The sequence below is a fragment of the Muntiacus reevesi genome, chromosome 8, assembly GCF_963930625.1.
Source record: "Muntiacus reevesi chromosome 8, mMunRee1.1, whole genome shotgun sequence".
Lineage (NCBI taxonomy): Eukaryota > Metazoa > Chordata > Mammalia > Artiodactyla > Cervidae > Muntiacus > Muntiacus reevesi.
The window spans coordinates 56,904,046-56,927,588 of record NC_089256.1 but is presented as its reverse complement, the minus strand read 5'-3'; the positions used below and the strand labels follow the sequence as shown (position 1 = coordinate 56,927,588).

Below are 23,543 nucleotides of genomic sequence, written 5' to 3'. Positions count from 1 at the left end.
CAAGTCATCAAGCTTGTCATCACTAAATGGCCAAGTGGCATCATGAACTTCGTGATGTAACGCAATGGAAGGGTTTAGCATCATGCACAGAACATTCCTGACAAACTTGTGTAATCTGAAACTGATCATCAGACAAAGCCAGATTGTCCAACTTTTTACAAGTCACCTGGCTGGAATTCTTTACGCAAAATCAGTTTCATGAAAGACAAACATAAGGTGGGACCTGTTCTAAATTAAAAGAGAATAAAAAGACACATCACTTAAATGTATGATCTTTGATTAGATTCTGGATGGCAATGAACAACAATCAATAAAAGGACATTAGTGGGGCTTCTGATGAGATGTGAGCATTTTGATGAAATGTGGGTCTGAGAATGGTATTGAAAAATTAGTTCTTTGGACATGTTAAGCTGAAGTAAATGGAAGGGAAGTTTCTGCAACTTCTTTCAAACAGTTCAACTACAATAACAAGCAAGCAGCTATATTTGTTATTGAAGAGAGAGAGGCAAAATATTGACCACTTTTGAATTTGGGTATCTGTGTAAAGGCTGTGTGTATGGAGTTCATGTTACTACTTCTTCAACTTTTCTATGAGGTTTTTTTAAAATAAAAACAATTGTATATAAAGAGTAAGTATATAAATAAATATAAATGAAAGCTCTTTCATGACTCAACTGCTGATGCTTCTTTATCTATCACCTGTAGTGTAGTGACCCATATGGCTTTACATGCTATGCATTTTGTTTCTGGACTCTATTTTAAAACATATTTCTCTGTACTTATAGTGAGAGAGTCATCACCCTGTAGTTCTACTTGGAACTAAGAATTATGATTTTCTCAATTATAATAAGCCCCTATTGTGATTTGGTGAGCTTTTATTAATATCATATACATATTTGTTGAATTAATGAAGTTAAGTGTCTTACAGAAAATAATATCCAATAAACGGCTTCTTCACATGAGTTTCATAGCTGTTAATAAAAAGTCACAGTCATTGTACCCGCTCTCTCATCCTCTCATCCCATCTTCAGAGGTCAACCACCACCTCTTCATACGTATAACCTGGCAGTCCCTTGCCTCAGCTGCAGAACTTTCTCTCACTTTCTGTCCTGGGACTTTCCTCATATCAGTGTACTTCTTTGGACAGGTAAGAGCGAGTTTGTAACCCTCTAGGTGATTCTAATCCAATGAAGAGCTAGAGTCAGAGGGTAAATATTCTTTCATTCTCTAGGAAGGAAAATCTGAGGCTTATTTCAAGGAGCTCCTTAGGGTGCTCCCAGGAGAATGGAACCCTAGTTGTCCATATTTATGACCAGTTCAATTATGTACCTCCTATTGGCTTTTCCTCCTATTTTTCTTAACTTATTAAGTCATTGAGGACGGTTTTCTTTTGGGGTGGGGATTGATTCTCAAAACCATTGAGCTGCACCCAGCTTTTGTCTCAAGCTTTGTTTTTGGCAAAACCTGGCCTAAGACAATGGAATCTCTCTGTTGTTGAAGAATGTAAGAATCGTTATTATTAAAGTAACCACTTTATAGGTGGCCTTGTGGTATCTAGAAAAAGCATTAGGCAAAGAGGCAGGAGACTCTTCTTTATTGTTACCTGGCCTCAGGCAGGTCATTCAACCATCAGGTGACTGGTAAGTCTACAGTGACAGGGAGTTAAGGAGAAGACATGTAGGTAAGTGAGTTGGATTCCATGAGCTGGTTATAGAACTGTGTTCTAGTGTGTGGTGTTAAATGTTGAGAGTAATGAAGTAGTTTCTAGGTCTAAAGGTGCTGTGGTGGTAGAAGAAGCACCAAGAGACTGGTGGTGGGACTTGTGCAGGACCTCAGTTATTTGAACTGAGACATTAAGTAGAGAGTCGGCCATGAGAAAGAAGCCTATCCTCATCCGTAATGGGGATTGAAATATAGGAATAGAGTTCTTATCAGAAGGCCAGGTGGGGCAGTAAGGGGAAAAACCTCACAGCTTTAGTCTGGATAGTGTTCTGTGGTGTCATGAGAAATGAGAAACACAGTGGGGAGTAGTTCCAATTCAGAGGGAAGAGAGAATGAATCTTACATGCTCAGGCTGGTTGGACACTGTAATTACTCATTTCATTGCATGGCTCAGAATAATTCTGTAACTTTTGAGACTCCATGGTATCCAGTACTTAAGGTGTGGGCAGTTGCCATGCTGTCTGCTACAGTTAAGTACAGATGCTGAAGACCTGATTAAGTCCTGTCTCTGCTGATACCCCAAGGGAATGCTTAATGAATGATTCTCCCTTTAAGAAGAAGAATAATTAGCAATAACTATATTATTCATATTAATTTATGGTTACTGGTTGCTATAATTATTGCTACTTATGAAAAATCATTATAATTATAGCACTTTACAATTTAAAGAGTATTTTTCCCATCCATTTTCTTATCTGAGTCTTATAACGTCCCTCTGGCTTAGGTCAGGCAGGTGATCTTCTCCTAGTTTTATAGATGAGGATACTGTGGCCCAAGGGAGAATTTAACTAGACTCCAGCCCACCATCCGTATCAATATTTTGTGCTGTCCATGAGTTTATGGAAATGCAGTGATTGAATTTCATGTTAATAATACTGTTTTTTAGCTGCTATATAGAGGATCAGGTTCATACAGTTCTCAGTTGCCTTCCATAACAGTAATGTCCTACCTTTTGTTGTACCAGAATCCATTGCCAGGATGTTCACATGAATTTTAACTTTTAAGAGACTTGTGTCTTAATAATGCTACAGTATTTCATAGTTACTCAATGAGGTGAAGATGAGATCGCTTCTGATGGAGGGAATCACTCCTTAAAAACATCTGGTCCTAGGACAGAGATGCACTGGCCTTAGAGAGTTTGGTCACACTGGAGATTCAGACACTGAGAACGCATAAACAGCCTGTCATTACAGTGTTTGCCCATTTCTGGCTATAGCAAGGGGGCTGAGGAAAGTCTCTCAATTTTCACAAGGAGGACCTTCCAGTCTGGGTCATAAAATGTGAAAAACACAAACACACACAGGTGTGCACACACAGTCATCCTGAACCTTTTGATTCCTTTCATATTCATTGATCCTGCTGTGTTTCTAGCTGATTTGACTCAAAAGATGCTGATACAGGAAAGGTTACTGGCTGACCCATGGCAGAGTCTGCCATTACTTATTCATTGATTTACTCCAATTATTTATTGAACACATACGTGAATCAGACCCTGAGCAAGATTCTGGAGAAGTGATGAGGAGGGAAACAGACAAATTCCTTATGCTCATGAAGTGTACATTATTCTGGGGAGAATGACGATAGACTCTTTGTGACCCTTTGGTCTGTAACCCGCCAGGTCTCTCTGCCCATGGGAGCTTTCAGGCAAGAATATTGAAGTGGGTTGCCATTTCCTTTCCCAGGGAATTTCCTTATACCAGGGATCAAACCCACACCTCCTGTGTCTCTTGCATTGCAAGCAGATAAGTTGCCCATTGAGCTATCTGGGAAAGCACAAGACAAACATGCATAAAAGTTAAGGTTATATGGTGATAGATATTATGAGAAATGTAAGCAAAACAGATAGAGGGATCATGGGGCTTCCCTGGTGGCTCAGATGGTAAATAATCTACCTGTAATGGAAGAGACACAGGTTCAACCCCTGTGTTTGGAAGATCCCCTGGAGAAGGGAATGGCTACCCACTCCAGAATTCTTGTCTGGAGAAGTCCATGGACAGTGGTTACAGTTCATGGGGTCACAGTGAGTTGTTCATAACTGAGCAACTAACACTACTTTCAGAGGGATCATACAAATATATCCAGAAAGAGAAGATGATTAAAAGGTTGTTTTAGATTATCTTATTAAAAAGTACCCATAGTTAGTATGAGAAAATTTTTGAAGAGATTATAGTTGAAAATTTCCCCATCATGAAAAAGGAAATATTCAATCAAGTCCAAGAGGTGCAGAGTCCCATACAGGATAAACCCAACAAGAAACATGCCCAGACACACACTAATCAAATTAGCAATGACTAAACTCAAAGAAAGAATATTAAAAACAGCAAGGGAAAAGCAACAAGTAACATACAAGGGAAATCCCATACATTTAACAGCTGATCTTTCAGCAGAAATTCTGCAGGCCAGAAGGGAATGGCAGGATAAATTTAAAATTCTGAAAAGGAAAAAATCTACAACCTATATTACTGTACCCAGAAAGGATCTCATTCAAAATTGATGGAGAAATAAAAAGCTTTTCAGAAAAGCAAAAGTTAAGAGGATTCTGTACCAGCAAACCAGCTTTACAACAAATGTTGTTGTTGTGAGTCACTCCGTCATGTCCGAAAGCGACTTATATAGTCAAGAAATGCAAAAGAAAAAAAAGATCTACAAAATCAACCCCAAACGATTAAGAAAATGGCAATAGGAATATGTATATCAATAATTACTTTAAATATGAATGGATTAAATGTTCCAACAAAAAGACACAGACTGGCAAACAAGACCCATATGTATGCTGTCTATAAGAAACCCACTTCAGATCTAAAGACTCTGAAAGTGAGACTGAAAGTGAGAGGATGGAATGATATATTCCATGCAAATGGGAAGCAAAAGAAATCTGGAGTAGCAATCCTCATGTCAGACAAAATAGACCTTAAAATAAAGAAGATCATAAGAGATAAGGGAGGACACTGCATAATGATCAAGGGATCAATCCAAGAGGAAGACATAACAATTGTAAATATCTATGCACCTAACACAGGAGCACCTCAATACATAGGATAAACACTAACAGACATAAAAGGAGAAATTGACAGTAACACTATAATAGTAGAAGACTTTAACACCCCATTCACACCAATGGACAGATCATCAAAACAGAAAATTACTAAGGAAACATAAGCCTTAAATGATACATTGGATGAGATGGGTGTCATTGATATCTTCAGTACATTCCATCCAAATGCAGAAGAATACATACACCTTCTTCTCAAGTGCACATGGAATATTCTCCAGGATAGACCACATCTTGGTCACAAATCAAACTTCAGTAAATTTAAGAAAATTGAAATCATATCAAGCATCTTCTCCGACCACAAACCTATGAGACTAGGTATCAATTACAAGAAAAACACTGTAAGAAACACAAACACATGGAGATTAAACAGTATGTATCTAAATAAACAACAGGTTCCTGAAGATCTCAAAGGGAAATCATGAAATTTCTAGAAACAAATGGCAATGAAAACATGACAACTCAAAACCTATAGGATGCAGCAAAAGCAGTTCTACGAAGAAAGTTTAATGGCAATAAGAGTCCTACCTCAAGAAACAAGAAAATCATTGAATAGACAACCTAACTTTACACCTAAAACAACTGTAAAAAGAAGAACAAAAAACCCCCAAAATTAGTAGAAGGAAAGAAATCATAAAGATTCGAGCAGAAATAAATGAAAAATAAATGAAAGAAACAATAGTAAAAAACTAAAATAGTAAAAACTAAAAGCTGATTTTTTGAGAAGATAAAATTGACAAACCTTTAGCCAGACTCATGAAGAAGAAAGAGAGAGAAGAGTCAAAATGAACAAAATGAGAAATGAAAAATGAGAGTTTACAACAGACAATGCAGAAATACAAAGGATTATAAGAGACTATTATGAACAACTACATGGCAATTAAATGGGTAACCTGAAAGAAATGGACAGATTCTTAGAAAAGTTCAACCTTCCAAAACTGAGCCAGGAAAAAATAGAAATTATGAACAACCCAATAACAAGCACTGAAATTGAAGTTGTCATCAAAAATCTTCCAAAAACCAAAAGCCCAGGACCAGATGGCTTCACTGGAGAATTCTATCAAACATTTCGAGAAGAACTAATGCCTGTCCTTCTAAAACTCTTTCAAAAATTTGCAGAGGAAGGAACACTTCCAAACTCATTCTATGAGGCCACCATCACCCTGATACCAAAACCAGACAAAGATGACGCAGAAAAAGAAAACTACAGGCCAGTATCACTGATGAACATAGATGCAAAAGTCCTCAACAAAATTTTAGCAAACAGAATTCAGCAGCACATCAAAAAGCTCATACATCATGATTAAGTTGGGTTTATTCTAGGGGTGCAAGGATTCTTCAATATACAGAAATCAGTCAATGTGATACACTATATTAACAAATTGAAAGATAAAAACCATATTGATAATCTCAATAGATTCAGAAAAAGGCTTTGACAAAATTCAGCACACATTTATGATTGAAACTTAAAAAAAAAATGGGCATAGAAGGAATCTACCTCAACGTAGTAAAAGCCATACACGATAAGCCTACATCTAACATTTTTCTCAATGGTGAAAAATTGAAAAGCATTCCCCCTAAGATCAGGAACAAGACAAGTGTGTCCACTTTCACCACTGTTATTCAGCATAGTTCTGGAAGCCCTAGCTACAACCATTAAAGAAGAAAAAGAAATAAAAAGGAATCCAGATCAGGAAAGAAGAAGTGAAGCTCTCACTGTTTGCAGATGACATGATACTGTACATAGAAAACCCTAAAGATAGTATCAGAGAATTACTAGAGCTAATCAGTGAATTTAGCAAAGTTGCAGGATATAAAATCAACACACAGAAATCACTTGCATTTCTATATACTAACAATGAAAAATCAGAAAGAGAAATTAAGGAATCAATCTTATTCACCATTGCAACAAAAAGAATAAAATATCTAGGAATAAACTTACCCAAGGATACAAAAGAACTGTACACAGAAAATTATAAGACACTAATGAACAAAATCAAAGATGACATAAACAGATGGAGATAGATCTGATCTAAACAGATAGATCAGGTCCTGAAGGATTAACTCTTGCTGGCTAAATTCACAAGAAACTGACTAATACACTAGATCTCATTTGAGCTGTTTTATGCAGAGAATTAACTAAGTTTAAGGACTCAGGGAAGATGGTTTGGGGGGCAAGCTACTAGGAGAAAAGAAACTAGTGGTCTTAATAGGAAATACCATTATGCTGTCATTGTATCAGATTCATAAAGATAAATTTACTTAGATAATTATAAGATTTAAACACTAGCTTGTCAGGACACCCTAATTTTTTTGTTGCTGAGGATACTCTGTGGTTTCTTGGCTTTTTCTTCTAAACACTTCAAGACACTATACTGATATTTAATTTCCATAGACAAGTTCTGTAGAGTGGATTCAATTACACTAACTTCTCATTATTTCATTCCTAATGGGCCTTACTGCACATTCACTTTGATTTCTCGATGGAGTCTTAAGAGACATTCCCATCACATGTCTATGATCATTATTACATCATTATCTTAAAAGATTATTTCAGCTCACCCTGTTTCCAAATCCTAGGGCTACGCTTTTATTTCCTTTGTATTTCACTCTTTATTTCCTTGCCTTAAACTCTAGGCAAACTTCTTGTCTTTCCCAAGCCTGTTCCCACTTCCTATTCAGGCCTTTATGGTGGTGTTACTGCCTCTGCTCACTTCACGTGGATTCTGAATGTGAGCAGCAGTGAGTGCTCCTGGTACCATGGAGCATTGACATGAAATTCATAGATCCCGTGCTTCATAATCACTGGTCACTGCCACATGCTGCTTCTCCAGCCCCTCGGCTACACCCTGGGCAGTCTTACCCTAGTTCATCATTTAGGGATATCTCTTTGGGACACAGACACACCTCATCCACTGATCCCTCACTTATTCGTCTTCCTGGACTTGAAGTCTCTCCTTGCCTTTTCCTGCTTCAACTAAAATCCCATCTTTTTATACACTGACTTCTTTTCTTTTCTTTTTAAAAATGTTTGGCTGTGCTGGGTCTTTGTTGCTGCAAGTGGGCATTCTCTCGTTGAGGCGAACAGGGGCTGCTCTCCAGCTGTGGCAAGCTGGGGCTACTCCCTGTTGTGGTGGTGCTCAGGCTTCTCACCCCAGTGGCTTCTCTTGTTGAGCATGGGCTCTAGGGCATGCAAGCTTGTGGGCCATGGGCTTAGTTGCCCTGTGGCATGTGGGATCTTCTGGATCAGGGGTTGAACCCGTGTCCCCTGCATTGGCAGGCAGATTCTTAACCACTGCACCAACAGGGAAGTGCTATACTGTGGCTTCTGAACACAGAATCTGTATCACCTCTCCGACTGGATCTACTCCTTGAGTGCAGGCATGGAGACAGTTACTTCCTTTAAACTGCATATGCATCAGAGAAAATATCCTCTAAATAAGAGTATGACTTTGGGAAAATCTTCTCATACATTCCAGTTGTCTTATTTGTCAAAGAGGGATAATACTCCAGCCTACCTCAAAAATTTTATAAAAGCTAAATATATGAAGTGGTAACAAGCTTGGACAAAGTCACATTGTACTGGGAAATTTGAACCCAGACTGAAATGGATGGAAACCGGAAATTTCCACTTTTAATGTAAATATGTTACTTCTCACAGGGAAATCCTGGAGGCAAGACGCTTGAGGAGAGACGCTCCAGCCTGGATGCTGAGATTGACTCTCTGACTAGCATCTTGGCTGACCTGGAGTGCAGCTCCCCCTACAAGCCTCGGCCCCCGCAGGTAAGAGCTAGCTGTGAATATTAGCCACAGATAATCTGCAATTACCTGAAAGAACAAGCTGCTTCTTACAGCCCTTCTTTCTTTTCTGATTTTCTCAGAGTCAATGGTCTAAGTTATCTTTTTTAATATCAACATATGTCAGTCAACAGAAATTTCTTTAACTGATTTGATTAGTATTTTCTCTAAAATAATACCACAGCATCCTACCCATTTATAAGTTAAAGCTTGTTATGCCACTGCCCTACTCCTTTTCTGGCTTTACCTCGGTGGATATTTTGTTCTATGTTGGTAGAATCTTCAGAGATATGGTTTAGCATGGCTGTGTTAAAGTCAGGGTGAGAACTACATCTTTTCTAAGAAATTCCTTACATGGAATAAATTGAGATGACTTCCTTTTTCAGTTGCAAGTAATGCTCCTTAGGACATGTTCATGTATATTTTCTTTGGAGCTATTTACATAACTCAATTTTTAGAGTGGGATTTCTACATTGGGGATTATGACTACTTCTTACTTTTCTTTCCATGGATACTGAATAGCTTATGTTAGTCCCAGCAGTTTGAATATATAAATTTCTCCCCAGTTGTACTAGCATTTGGTATCAGCAATTAATGTATTTTTCTTTTTAATCTATTTTTTTAACTGAAGGGTAATGGCTTTACAGAATTTTGCTGTTTTCTGTCAAACATCAACATGAATCAACCATAGGTATACATTTGTCCCCTCCCTCTTGAACCTCCAATTTTTTTTTTTTTCTAATGCAAGTGGTGTCTTGTTATTAGTTCTTCTTTGCATCCCCTGGCTTCCTTTGGAGGGTGACTATTTTTCTTCACCTTTATTTATTACCTGCATTTCGGAAGCTGACCTTGCACTGCTAGTGGTCATGCCTTGCCTCCCTCTAGTCTTGAGAAATTAATGGTAAATCAATTTCAGGGCTTCTGAGCCCTCCTAAGACAGCCAGCAGTACTCTTCATGCAGACCTTGGCCCGGAACCCTTGTCACTGTGTGGCTCATCTCTGTGTGATGTTTGCTGGACCTTTAGCACTCCAGCTCTCCAATAGCAGCTCCAGTATTCACAGTGATTCCTTTCACAAATGAAAAACCAGTCTTGCTTCTCTGCTGGCAGTCATTTCTTTCTTTTGTTATTTATTAAGTTTTTTTCCATTTATTTTTATTAGTTGGAGGCTAATTTACAATATTGTAGTGGGTTTTGTCATACATTGACATGAATCAGCCATGGATTTACATGTATTCCCCATCCTGATCCCCCCTCCCACCTCCCTCTCTACCCGATCCCTCTGGGTCTTCCCAGTGCACCAGGCCCGAGCACTTGTCTCATGCATCCAACCTGGGCTGGTGATCTGTTTCACTATAGATAATATACATGTTTCGATGCTGTTCTCTCGAAACATCCCACCCTCGCCTTCTCCCACAGAATCCAAAAGTCTGTTCTGTACATCTGTGTCTCTTTTTCTGTTTTGCATATAGGGTTATCATTACCATCTTTCTAAATTCCATATATATGTGTTAGTATGCTGTAATGTTCTTTATCTTTCTGGCTTACTTCACTCTATATAATGGGCTCCAGTTTCATCCATCTCATTAGAACTGATTCAAATGAATTCTTTTTAACGGCTGAGTAATATTCCATGGTGTATGTGTACCACAGCTTCCTTATCCATTCATCTGCTGATGGGCATCTAGGTTGCTTCCATGTCCTGGCTATTATAAACAGTGCTGTGATGAACACTGGGGTGCACTTGTCTCTTTCAGATCTGGTTTCCTTGGTGTGCAGTCATTTCAATACAGTCCTGAGTAAGGTGCTTTCCTCTTTCGACCTGCTCCAGCTGCCTTTCCTAGACATACAACGGGACTGTCAGTTATGTGGGGCGCAAGCCACGCGCCCCAGTGCCTGGTTCTTCCTGAGCTGTCATCACTCTTGGCTCCACTTGGCCTGTCGGTTGTGCAAATGCACTTTGTTTCTATAAACACGTGCTGAGCTGCAGACAGGTGACACCTGCTGTGGGCTTTTGGGGGGAACTGTTAGAAGAAGGAAAGAGGTTGGTTAAAAGGAAGAAAAATAGGACCAAGTGGTCCTCTTTCAGGAACCCATAATAAGTTCAACAGTGGCAGATACATCGAAGAGCAAGGAAAAGACTGAAATGTTCTTTTAAAGGTGGCAACATCTGCAAAGGTTATTCCAATGACTCACATGTTCTGCTGAGGGGTGGAGGGGTGATGATGTTGGCGGTGAGAGGGGAGAGCAACCTGAGCCCCAAGGAAGGAAGGTCCAGGCTGCATTCAGAGAACTGCAAGCTGCCTAGTGGCTGCAGACAAGGCCATTGAAAGCTTCAAGTGGACTACAAGCCTGGAAGATCTCCTACTTACAGCCCACGGACATATTTGAGTGCCAGATGAAGATAGTTGAAGGTTTCCAAACAGAGAAAAAGGGGGGATAGTTGAAGGTTTCCAAACAGAGAAAATCTACAGTTCATCTTGCAGAAGGAACAAAGGAAATAAGACACTGTTTCTCAGGTGATTGATCAGTGTCCCTTGAGTATGGCTTTTTCATAAAAAGAAAAACATTCAGAGAAAAGTCTCAATATGATCTACAACTTGAAACTCAAACACAGGTCTAATTTCAAGGTCTGGCTGTGCTCACATTGTAGTCATGTGTCCTCAGACAAGCCACTTACCTACTAAGTCTTAGTTTCCTCATCCACAAAATAAGCACAGCATCTATATTTCAGAGTTACCTATGTTTCACTCTAGTGTGGAGAGATGTGAAAGTGCTTTATAATCAGTAAAGCACTGTTCAGATATCAGTGATTATGAGTTTGTCTGCCCAGTGAGATTGTGCAAACAAAAATGTGGCTGCTGAATAAACCCATAAAAATGTGGAGGTGAGTTGGAGGCATGTGTAGACAGTCTTAAAGAATGTAGGCTATGTTAAGAAAAACCTCTAATCTGAATCTCCCTAGTATATATTAGGGTATGAGAATTTAGGAGGAAAGAACAAGATTAAGCAAAAATCCTTTTAAAAAAGGAGAGAAGGCATATATATGTATTTATGCACAAAATGGATGAGTCCAGTGGCAAAGACAGTGGCCTTGCCATTGTGTAAAGTGGGCTTGAGTGGAATTGGAAATATGTTTAACATCAAACAACATTTAGAAACTCAGGAGTAAGCAAGGCTAGCTAGAGAACATTTCTGAGACCTGGGCCCATCTCTTGCATCTTTCTAGAGTGCGAGATACAAGCTATTGGTTATAAAATAGGCTCAAGGATATGCTGTACAACACAGGAAATATAGCTAATATTTTGTAATAACTGTAAATGGAAAGTTACCTTTAAAAACTGTATGAAAGTTAAAAATTAAGAAAAAGTTATTAGTGATAACTCAGGTAGAGCAGGTTGAGAATTCCGCTTTTCATGTGTCTGTTCCATTCAGAAGTTAAAGAGCAATCCATTCTAACTTCATTATTCTAATTTAGGAAAGCAAAAGTTAAGTGGGAGAAACAGCTCATTCTTCTGAATTATCTTTACTCTGGTGGAGCTGAATTAGATACGTTAGTATTTATTAGTTAACATAATTATACACTGTGAGAACAATAATCACACACTTAGAATATTAAAAATATGTGCCAGGAGAAGATGGTGTCTTCAGTAGACTGTGTTGTGTTGCAATCAAAACGTACTTGAACAGTCCTCAAAATTTAGACTGTTAATGCCCAACTTCAACGTTTCCATTTTTGATCCAAGCTAATTGCAAAACCTGTTAAATCACTGACAACTTAAAGTAGGCTAATAGGTCTGTGATTTTTCATTATTCAGTCATGTGTTGTGTGGGTTACTGAACCCACCTTTCCTGAATCACCTTTGCAAGGCTGCATTAACTCATGGATAAAGGATAAAATGATCATATAGGTAGAATGTTTGTACAGTAAGAGGTCCAAAGTTGCTCTATTTACTTAACAACTCTGAAAATATCTGAAAGTAGATTTTATGGGGGCATTTTCTTCCTTTTACCAAAGGAGCAATTTCTACTGTCATATTTCCCAACTTTATTTCTATTCACTTTTTTACCCATATTTTTCTTTGGGAAATATGCTTCATTGCACATTTTCATTCATTCAACTAACATTTTAGAGATCCCATTGTGGGTTAGGCATTGGAAATATAGAGGTTAGAATCCACATTTTCTTGCTCTAGAGGAATTCCTGGTCTTACAGAAGCAACAAATGCATAAACAGTTCAGAGGGGCACAAAAGAAGAGCTCGTTGGATATGCTACTTGCAGTTATTGTGTGACTCACTGGATGTTGAAATTGTTGGAAAATCAAAAATAGGAGTATCAACTTTATATTTTATACTTCTCCAGGGAAGTGTCAGGGAGGACTACCCCGAGCAAGTAGAATTTGAGTTCCTTTGGCTGCATATTTGGGAAGGGCATGGAACTCAAATGAGAGAATAACAGAAATGTGTAAGTCATGGGATGTTGGAAGATAATGAATGCCTTTTTGGAAGACTAAAGTAGTTCATTTATGACATGGGGTATGTGAAGTACAAAGGGAACAGCAGATGAAATCCCATGCTCTAATTAATACCTAAGTAGCCTTCTTGATATCTAAGAACTCTTCCAGTAAAAGGAGAAATTTGGGGGGTGAGTAGCAATGATATTTAGAGTGGGTAGCAATGATATTTAGAGTGGATTAGTTAAGAGTGGATTTAAGGGTAACACCTTTTGAACTTTTACAGAAGATGTAAAAATGTATTAAAACATCTGTGCCAGCCATTGCACAGAGTAATGTGATGAAACTACCATAGTGTTTAGTACTAAAAGTTCTAACCATGATAAAATGTGTGTTTTAGGGAGTAGTTTTAGAAGAACAGATGTGATAAGTTTTGAGATGGTTAAATTGCAGACTCAGTATGATCTTAGAGTATCATAGGTCATTTAGCCAAACTCTAGTTTTCATATGGAGAGAGAAAGAATATTATTGCTCAATGAGGCTCATTAGAGGTAGAATCAGTGTTTGTTTGTTTTTCCTTTTTCCTGAACCAAGGGGTAATGTTTACCTGTGGATACCGAGAGCAACCAAGGGACATGCTGGTTCCCTTTAGTGTTTCAATAAGTCTGCTCTAAAATGGCTCCCTTTTGTGGCACTTCTTCTAAAACATGGCTTGGAAACATGAAGGAGTAAACAAAATAAAACATAACTTAAAGGTAAATTGAATACTTATGACAGTATATTTTCTTTGAATTAGCATGAATCTACACCCCACCCATCTGGCATTTTGCTGTTAGTAAAAGCACAGATTAGACTCCTGGGAAGTATACATAGGGTCACCTTGAAATTGTCTTGATTTCTTAGAATACAAAGGATAAATCCATGGACTTATGATTTCCTTTCCCTTCTCTTGGCAAAAACATGCCTAGAGTGCTGGTTTTCCAATTCCTGGTACAAAGCTGACTTTTCTTCCCTGCACTGAGTTGGATAGGGCAGGGACTGGTACCTAGGTAACTTGGAGGAACTTTCAGATATTTTATACTAATTGTAACTAAAGATTTAGTATTTTTGAATCAAGTTTCTTTGGAATTGGTCAAATGCAATTTCTCTGTCTTTATTTAGGATAGTATGAAAAATTTTGGAGCAATTCCAGGGATAAGGATAGGGTTGGACCTAGTTTGAAACCTAGGTTCCCAAGTTTGCCAATAAGAAGAGCACTGTCTTCTCAATTCTCTGTGATCGCCTCTGTAAAAAGAGCTTCAGTTGTGTGAATTTTCTGCATCACCAGTCTGAGCTTCCTTTTCTATATTTCTAATATGACCATAGTAACTACAGTTTTCCTCTTTTGCAGAGAAGCCATATTGTTGTGGTCCCAAGAAATAAGATACTGACTTTGAGTCTTTCCCATTTTTCTTTTCTTATTTTGGATGTGGACCATTTTTAAAGTCTTCTGAATTTATTACAGTATTGCTTCTGTTTTATATTTTGAGTTTTCTGCCCTGAGGTGTATAGAATCTTACCTACTAGACCAGGGGTCAAACATGCACTGCATTGGAAGGCAGAGTCTTAACTACTGGACCACTACTGTCGATAACAGCAGACTGTGGAAAATTCTTTAAGAGATAAGACTACTAGACCACCTTACCTGCCTCCTGAGAAATCTGTATGCAAGTCAAGAAGCAACAGTTAGAACCAGACATGGAACAATAGACTGGTTTCAGATTGGGAAAGGAGTATGTCAAGGCTGTATATTGTCTCCCTGCTTATTTATATGCAGAGTACATCATGCGGAATGCTGGGCTGGATGAAGCACAAGCTGGACTCAAGACTGCCGGGAGGAATATCAATAGCCTCAGATACGCAGATGACACCACTCTTGTGGTGGTCCCATCACTCCATGGCAAATAGATAGAAAAACAATGGCAACAGTGACAGGCTTAATTTTCTTGGGCTCCAAAATCAGTCCAGATGGTGACTGTAGCCAAGAACTCAAAAGACACTTGCTCCTTGGAAGAAAAGTTATGACCAACCTAGACAGCATATTAAAAAGACATTTAACAGAGACATTGCTTTGCTGACAAAGGTCTGTCTCATCAAAGTTATGGTTTTACCAGTAGTCATGTATGAATGTGAGAGATGGACAATAAAGAAAGCTGAGCACCAAGGAATTGATGCTTTTGAACTGGAATGTTGGAGAAGACTCTTGAGAGTCCTTTGGTCTGGAAGGAGATCAAACCAGTCAGTCCTAAAGGAAATCAGTCCTGAATATTCATTAGAACGACTGATGCTGAGGCTCCAATACTTTGGCCACCTGATGTGAAGAAGAGACTCATTGGAAAAGACCCTGATGCTGGGAAAGATTGAGGGCAGGAGGAGAAGGGAATGGACATGAGTTTGAGCAAGCTCTTGGGAGTTGGTGATGGACAGGGAAGCCTGGCATGCTGCAGTCCATGGGGTCGCAGAGAGGTGGGCAAAACTGAGCGACTGAACTTATTGAACTGAACTACTGGACTGCCAGGGAAATGCCAATCCTTCCTGTTTCATTTTCAGATACTTAGCTTGTGTTAGGAGCTTGCTTGTAACTTCAGGTCTTTGAAGGTTTGGGGTTTGTCTTTCCTGAATGCTGCTACTCTATCAATGATATATTTATCTTTCTTATTTAAAACATTTTAAAATTATTACAATTTCTTAGTCTGTTTGGAAGCTGAGAACATACTTGCTGTTTGGTCACACGAACATATCTTGAGTTGCAATCCCAGTGCTCCCACACTGCATTCCTTTCATAGAGCAATAATTTATGAGGCAACCTGAGAAATTATTTCAGGTGTGTCTGTGTTGCACGGAAGGCTTTTTATTTGTAATTCATGTAGCTTGAGGGCTTGCTGGCACTGTCATCGGGGTGGAGTCTTATATGCCATGGATCTTCTATTCTCTTGTGCTCCTTGTTCTAGCTTGCAAAAGCCATGAGCAGCTGCAGGGGAAATTAATAATTAAATTTTTAATATTCTATACTATTTGTTGCAACCCAAACATGTAGGCTACTGGGAGATGAGAGCTGCTACATGCTGATACTGTGTGCTAAGATGGAGAATATTCCTGCAGAATAAGACTTGGGTGTTGTTTTGTTTGGCTTCTTGGAAATGGAGATAGGAACTTAGTCTTATAGAAGAGGTATGGATAGTGTCATTTTCCTCTTCCCGTATTCCTGTGTGAAAAACATTAGATGCATAGCATGATTCGATTGGGCTTCCCAGGTGGCTCCGTGGTAAAAAATCAACCTGCTAAGCAGGAGACATGGGTTTGATCACTGGGTGGGGAAGAGCCCCTCTAGAAGGAAATGGCAACCCACACCAGTATTCTTGCCTGAGAAATCCCATGGACAGAGGAGCGTGGTGGGCTACAGTTCATGGGATCTCAAAGAGTCAGACAGGACTTAGCAACTAAACAATAAGAGCAAAATTTGCTGAAAACAAACAAACAAACAAAACCTGATTTGTCCATGTATCTGTAATGTCTGCTTACTAATAGCTTTCTTTGAAAGCTATGGTCAAAGTTGAAATATAGTGGAAACCTCATATGTAAGATGCCAAATGGAGTCCAGTAAAGTAATAGGGGCAAAAATACCATTTTAAAAGAAAAGAGGATCTAATTCTTTGCAGTGCCCATATTTAGTAGATATGGGGTATTTTGAATTAGTCTGTACCTGCCAGGAAACCTCAACTGTTAAGTAACAATGAAGTGGGGGTGGAGGAGTGGTTAGCTGACTCAGAGATGCATGCCATGATTTTGATGACAGGCAATTAATTTTTAGATCATATATAATTGCATCTCAATAACATTTATACCTCCTCCTTTTAAAGAAGCTGGTGTTTGTGTCTTATGTGACAAGCATAATAAAGTTAGCTTTTCAACTTTGTTTTGAGTGCCAAGAAAATATAACATTTTCATGTGGAACTTTATGTTGAAGATCTCCCTTGGGTTGCACCTCTCCAAAAACTTCTGCCCCTAAATGCCAATTTGACTTGCCCCAGTGTAAGAGTGTGCTCTGAGTGTGTGATGTGGGTTAGCTCCCAGCAGGGAAATAGGAGGAAGGGAAGCAAGGCAGCTGTGCTGTGAAGGATCCAGGAGAAGCCAGCTCTACTGGAGCCTAGGAAGAGGAAGCCTTCTCTGGTGTCCTGGCCGCGGTCCCTGGGGTCGACGTTAGCTGTGATTTGTTTGCAAGACCTTGGCTCAGAGTGATTGTGTTACATTACACTGAGTCACTCCAACTAGACATTGGTTTAAAAAGAAGCTCACAAAGCTGCCTGTTGAGCTTCTCCATTTTATAACACGATCTTAGTGGAAATAATTAGCTCTATGTCCATGCAGAAGCACACATCATATTTGCAAAATTAAAGAGCTTTCTTGTCAGGACTGCTTTCCTTATTTCTTTCCTTCTCTCCCACTGTTTAAATATCTATTTTGGTGGTAGCCTTGATCTCAGATCCCATGGTTCCCTTTATTCCTTTTTTTTTTTTATTTATTTAAAAGCAAATAAACAACAAATTTGTCTATGTTTCTTACTCAAGATGATTAGATTTTACCGTGGCAAATGCATGGGAATATTACATTTTAAGAGCAAGAGGTGAATCTCAGATAAAGTATTGTCACATTTTTGTGCACTTCGACACCCATTTCCTTTGTATGCCTTATAGCTAAACTAAAGTGTAATGATGATAAAGGTGGTCTCTTTGAACAGAAGATTGGAGGCAGTTAATACTAATCCTACATATCACCATTTGTCATGGGAGCAACTGTTCTGTCCTCTCCACAAAAATACCATGTTGGAAGATCACTGCTAAGTTTCCTTTCATACTGTGGAAGAATTACCAGGAAAGTCATATGTCATCTTTCAGTGAATACATTAACTATAGATACAAAAGTTTAATTTGGTATATTTAGTTATTTGAACATATGTATTTCCAGTTTACATAAAACTGTGAACTGGACATTTATTGAAATGAAAGATACCAATTGGGTACTTACTGCTCTTGAGCCAGTAGGTATACTTTTCATGTGTACGTGCACATGGGGCCACTTGTGAATTTTGGAATTTGTCTCTGGGAATTTGACCTCTCTAAGGTCCTGAGTCCAAACTTGCTGTGCTATCACATTGGGGTTCAAGACCTCAGAAGAGAATTGGATTATGTTTTGATACTCTGAATCACAAATTGTTCAAATGTAAAGTTAAAATTCCAATAATTTTACTTCACAGAGTATACCTTATAGATAGTCTAAAAGTGTACATACAATGCCTGAAGCTTGAGCAGCTGATACATAATTGTGTTAAATACCTGACTATGTAGCCCTTGAGGCAAGATTATCTTCTTGTTTCCTGCAAGCAAGAGCCATATGAATTCATATTTGCTGAGTAAATAAGTAAATATTGTGATCAAATCCAATAAGGATGTAAGAATTTACATTCTAGAAGTCTGCTAGAAAACCCACTTTGGAATTGGCATTGTTACTGCATGGCATAGTTGTAACTATTTTCTGATTTCTCCATAAGTAACAGCAGGTACTTGTAGCAGTAAAAAATAGTAGAACTGAGGCAAGTGAGATATATATGGACAACTTAATGGCTGTTACTGATTCAGCTAAAATTTCTTGCTTTATCTCTGCACTGCCTTGTATCACTTGAAGGCAATGCACTTGGTTGAAAAGATGATGTTTTCTGGGATTATAATTCAATACTATAACTCTTTTCTTTTTATTGTGATGATATAAAAATAAACATCAAGTTCTTTTCTGTATCCTCTAAGTAGTTGCTAAAAAGAAAGGAACATTATGTTATTCAGTGTTTCCTAATACAAAGATCAATATGATAAATTCTTCAGATTCAGTGATAGAAGACAAAAAGTTACCTGACTGATGAGCTGATGTATGCTTCTTTTTTTCAGAAAAAAAAAAAATAGCAAAAATTCTGCAGAATTGTCATATGACTCTTTTGTTTGAGCCTCAATGATTCATCTCCTCTTTTCTTTACCACATTATTTCTGATAACTCCTGACCTGATATTTGAAATATTATGTGTGTACCAATTGTAAGCCATTTTAAAAACTGATTGTCTTAACCTAACTAACTTGTACATTTTAAATGGAAACAAGCTTTCTATCTATATGTGCCTATGAACATCCTTAAAAATAAGTAAACTTAAGACATTTTAAAGCAATCATTTAATTCTAAATAGATACTTTGCTTATATTGATGATAAACAATGAATCCATAACAGTAACATTCTGCTGGTATAACTAAACTATAAGAATTAAAGTGAGTTAAAGAGGTGAACATTTGTTACTTTTAAGAAACGTGTTTCAGAAAGCTTCAAGTACTAGTCGTCAGACATGTAAGTCCATTACTCAAAGTAAGCCCATTACTCAAGTTATTTTAATAAGTGTCTTGACTGTTTCGAGATTGTATCATCTTGAAATTATACTACTTATATGAAAATACTGGAAAATGTTATTTCTCACATACTGCTAGAAGTGTAATAAGGAATCCTTTTGGCTCCCTCTGCCACCCAACCACAGAGAGTGATGTTTTATTTTCTAAATGACCAGTGTTAAGTTGATCCTTAACAAAGCAGTCAAAGCCAGGGAAGAGATTTCACAAATAGCATCCTGGATAACTTAATACTCTATATAATCCTGACTGTAGAGCTCCTTTTCTTGTGAGCCAGCCTAGCATGGCTCAAAGTTATGATACTTAACTTTGCTTATAGGTAAGTCTACTTGTAGATGAGACCTCACAAGCAGCATATGGAGAAAGAAAGAGGGAGGTTCAGGGTGGTCTACTTGCAGCTCTATTAGAACAAATTTTCTAGTCTTTTCTGAAGGAAAGGTGTGAATGGAGATGCATCATTCAACCATCACCTCTCCACCACACTGCATCATATCCATGAACAAAAGAGAAAGAAAGAAATTTATGACCAAATATGAGAATTCCCTGGTGGTTCAGTGGTTAGCACTGTGTGCTTCCACTATGGAAGGCATAGGTTTGATTCCTGGTTGAGGAACTAAGATCCTACATGCAGCAAGGTGGCCAATAAATAAATAAACAAAATAAAATAAAGATCCATTCTTTAAAAAAAGGAAAAACAAAAGAAAAAAAATCTTCATGAAAACCTGCTGTGCATGTGCTATCGTCTCTGCCTCAAGTTGCTTAGTAAGCATTTGTGCCTTTAATTTATTTGAAACAAAATAAAGAATGAAAATGTGAGAAGATTGAACTGTGTCTTGAAAACTGCTACTTGGAAGGGTGGCTTCTTGGAAAGGGAAGAGAACCACTATGTGTATTTTTTTAAGAGCTCTCCCTTATTCATTGATTGATTTGTTCATTCATTAATTTTTTTCCTTTTATTTATACTTATAACTGAAAATAAAATGTCTGTGGAATTGTTGAATGACATTAAAGAAGGCCCAAATAGGTGGAAAGATGTTCTAGGTTCATTGCTTGGAAGATACAATATTATTAAGCTGGCATATATACTGAAATGTTCTGCAGATTTAATTTCTGTCAGAATTCCAATTTTCTTCTTTGTATAAGTTTACACGTGAATTACAAAATGCATATGGAAATTCAAGGGACCCAAAATAGTGAAAACAATTTTGAAGGAAGAAAAATGCACAGGTTTACAGCTCCCTATTTCACAATTACTAAATTGCTATAGGAATCAAGCAGTGTGGTACTATCATAAAGTATACATATAATATGAAATGGAATTGAGTGACCAGAAACATTTATACCAATTGATTTCCAACAGGAGTACCATGATATCAATGGAGAAAGAATAGTTTTTTTTCAAAAGAGAATACCAGGACAACTGGATAGCCACATGTTAAAAGGTGAAGTTGGACATCTACCTCATATCATATACAAAAATTAACTTAAGGTGGATCAATAACATAAATATAAGGAATAAAACTATAAAACTCTTAGAAGAAAACATAGGAGCAATATTCATGACTGTGGATTAGTCACTTATTCCAAAAGTATACATGTGTGCTCAGTTGCACAGGTGTGTCCTACTCTTTGCAACCCTATGGACTGTAGCTCACCAGGCTCCTCTGACCATTGGATTTCCCAGGCAAAAGTACTAGAGTAGATTGCCATTTCCTTCACCAAGGGGTCTTTCCGACCCAAGGATTGAACCTGCATCTCCTGCACTGCAGGTGCATTCTTTACCACTGAGCCACCGGGGAAGCCCAGGCCAAACGTACTAATAGCTTAAAAAACAAAACCAAACAAAAAGCCTGATACCTTAGACTTTTCAAAATTTAATACTTTTGTGCTTAAAATGACACTATCATGGAAGTGAATAGCAACCCATGGGCTGGGAGAATTCACTTGCATATCATATATCTGATAGATTTGTATCTAGACTATATGAAGACTCTTACACATCAGTAAGAAGGCAAATAATCTAATTTTAAAATGGACAAATGATCCTGATAGACATTTCTCCAAAGATATACTGGAAGCTAATATCATAGGAAAAAATGCTTGACATTATAAGTCATCCAGGAAATAATCAAATCAAAACTACAGTGAGATACCACATCACCCACACTAAGATGGTTATAATATAAAAGACAGAAACATATGAAAAAAAAATGTAGTGAAATTGGAGTTGTCATACATTGCTGGCTAGTTATAAAGTGGTACAGCCACTTTGAAAAAAGCCTAGCAGTTCCTCAAAGATTAGACTTAGAGTTATCATATGATCAAACAACTTTGTTCCTAAGTATATATCCAAGAAAATTAAAACATTTATCCACACAAAAACCTGTCAATGAATGTGCATAGCAGCATTATTCATAATAGCCAGAAAGTGGAAACAATTTAAAAACATCAATCAATTGAAGAATGAATAAACAAGTATAGTATATCCATCCCTACAGTTGAATATTATTTAATCATAAATTAGAATGAAATACTGATACATGCCAAAACACATATAAATCTTGAAAATTCTGCTATATGAAGAAACCAGTCACAAAAGACTTCAGGTAACATGATTCCATTTATATGACTAGGCTGATCTATAAATTTCGAAAGATTGGTGGTCTCCAGTGACTGAGAAGGGGGAGAAAATGGGGACAGTAGGTCTTTGGGGGATGATCAGAACAGTCTGCAATTAGAAAGTGATATTCATTTCACAATTTGCAGGAGACCTCCTGCAGTACAGGAGCCATGGGTTCGATCCCTGGGTACGGAAGATACCCTGGAGAAGGAAATCACAATCTACTTCAGCCCACTCTGCTTTCCAGATTGGGAAATCCAGTTGACAGTAGAGCCCGGTGGGCTACAGTCCACAGGGTTGTAAGAGTCAGAAATGACTTTGCAACTGAATCACCACCTCCTGTGGGGACAGTCTAATTATTTTAGGAATGAACAAATAATCGGCAATTAGTGATATTCATTTCACAATCTTACTAATGACCAACAGACTGGTTCAAACTTGGGAAAGGAGTATGTCAAGGCTGTATTTTTTCACCTTGCCTATTTAACTTATATGCATCATGAGAAATGCCCGGCTGGGTGAAGCGCAAGCTGAAATTAAGATTGCCAGGAGGAATATCAATAGCCTCATATATGCAGATGGCACCACCCTTATGGCAGAAAGCAAAGAGGAACTAGAGAGCCCCTTGATGAAAGTGAAAGCGGAGAGTGAAAACGCTGACTTAAAGTTCAACATTCAAAAACGAAGATCATGGCATGTGGTTCCATCACTTCATGGTAAATAGGTGGGGAAAAAATAAAAACAATGATAGACTTTCTTTTCTTGGGCTCCAAAATTACTGTAGATGGTGATTGTAGCCATGAAATTAAAAGATGTTTGCTTCTTGGAAGAAAAGCTATGACCAACCTAAATAGCATATTAAAAAACAGAGACATTACTTTCCTGACAAAGTTCTGTCTTGTCAAAGTTATGGGTTTTCCAGTAGTCATATATAGATGTGAGAGTTGGGCTATAAAGAAAGCTGAGCACCAAAGAATTGATGCTTTTGAACTGTGGTGTTGGAGAAGACTCTTGAGAGTCCCCTGGACAGCAAGGAGATCCAGCCAGTCAATCCTAAAGGAAATCAGTCCTGAATATTCATTAGAACGATTGATGCTGAAGCTCCAATACTTTGGCCACTTGATGCAAAGAGCTGACTCTTTAGCAAAGAACCTGATGTAGGGAAAGATAAAAGGCAGGAAGAGAAGGGGATGACAGAGGATGAGATGGTTGGAAGGCATCACTGAGTCATTGGACATGAATTTGACCAAGCTCTGGTAGATGGTGAAGGACAGGGAAGCCTGGTGGGCATGCTGTAGTCCATGGGGTTGCAAAGAGTAGGACATGACTGAGCAAATGAACACAGCATTTCACAGTTTCTTGCATATACCAGTGACCACTGTACATTTTTGAAGAGTGGACTTAGTGGTATGTGAA

General features: G+C 38.1%; 1 protein-coding gene across 14 annotated transcripts in view; it reads left to right on the top strand.

The window, feature by feature from the left end:
- The window catches only part of LPP (LIM domain containing preferred translocation partner in lipoma), a 715,161-nt gene that overhangs the window by 332,570 nt on the left and 359,048 nt on the right, over positions 1-23,543 (top strand). For all 14 annotated transcript variants that reach the window (XM_065943106.1, XM_065943114.1, XM_065943107.1 and 11 more), the window contains one exon: positions 8,436-8,558. In XM_065943106.1, the coding sequence (XP_065799178.1) occupies positions 8,436-8,558 (123 nt within the window). The remainder of the gene's footprint in view (positions 1-8,435; positions 8,559-23,543) is intronic.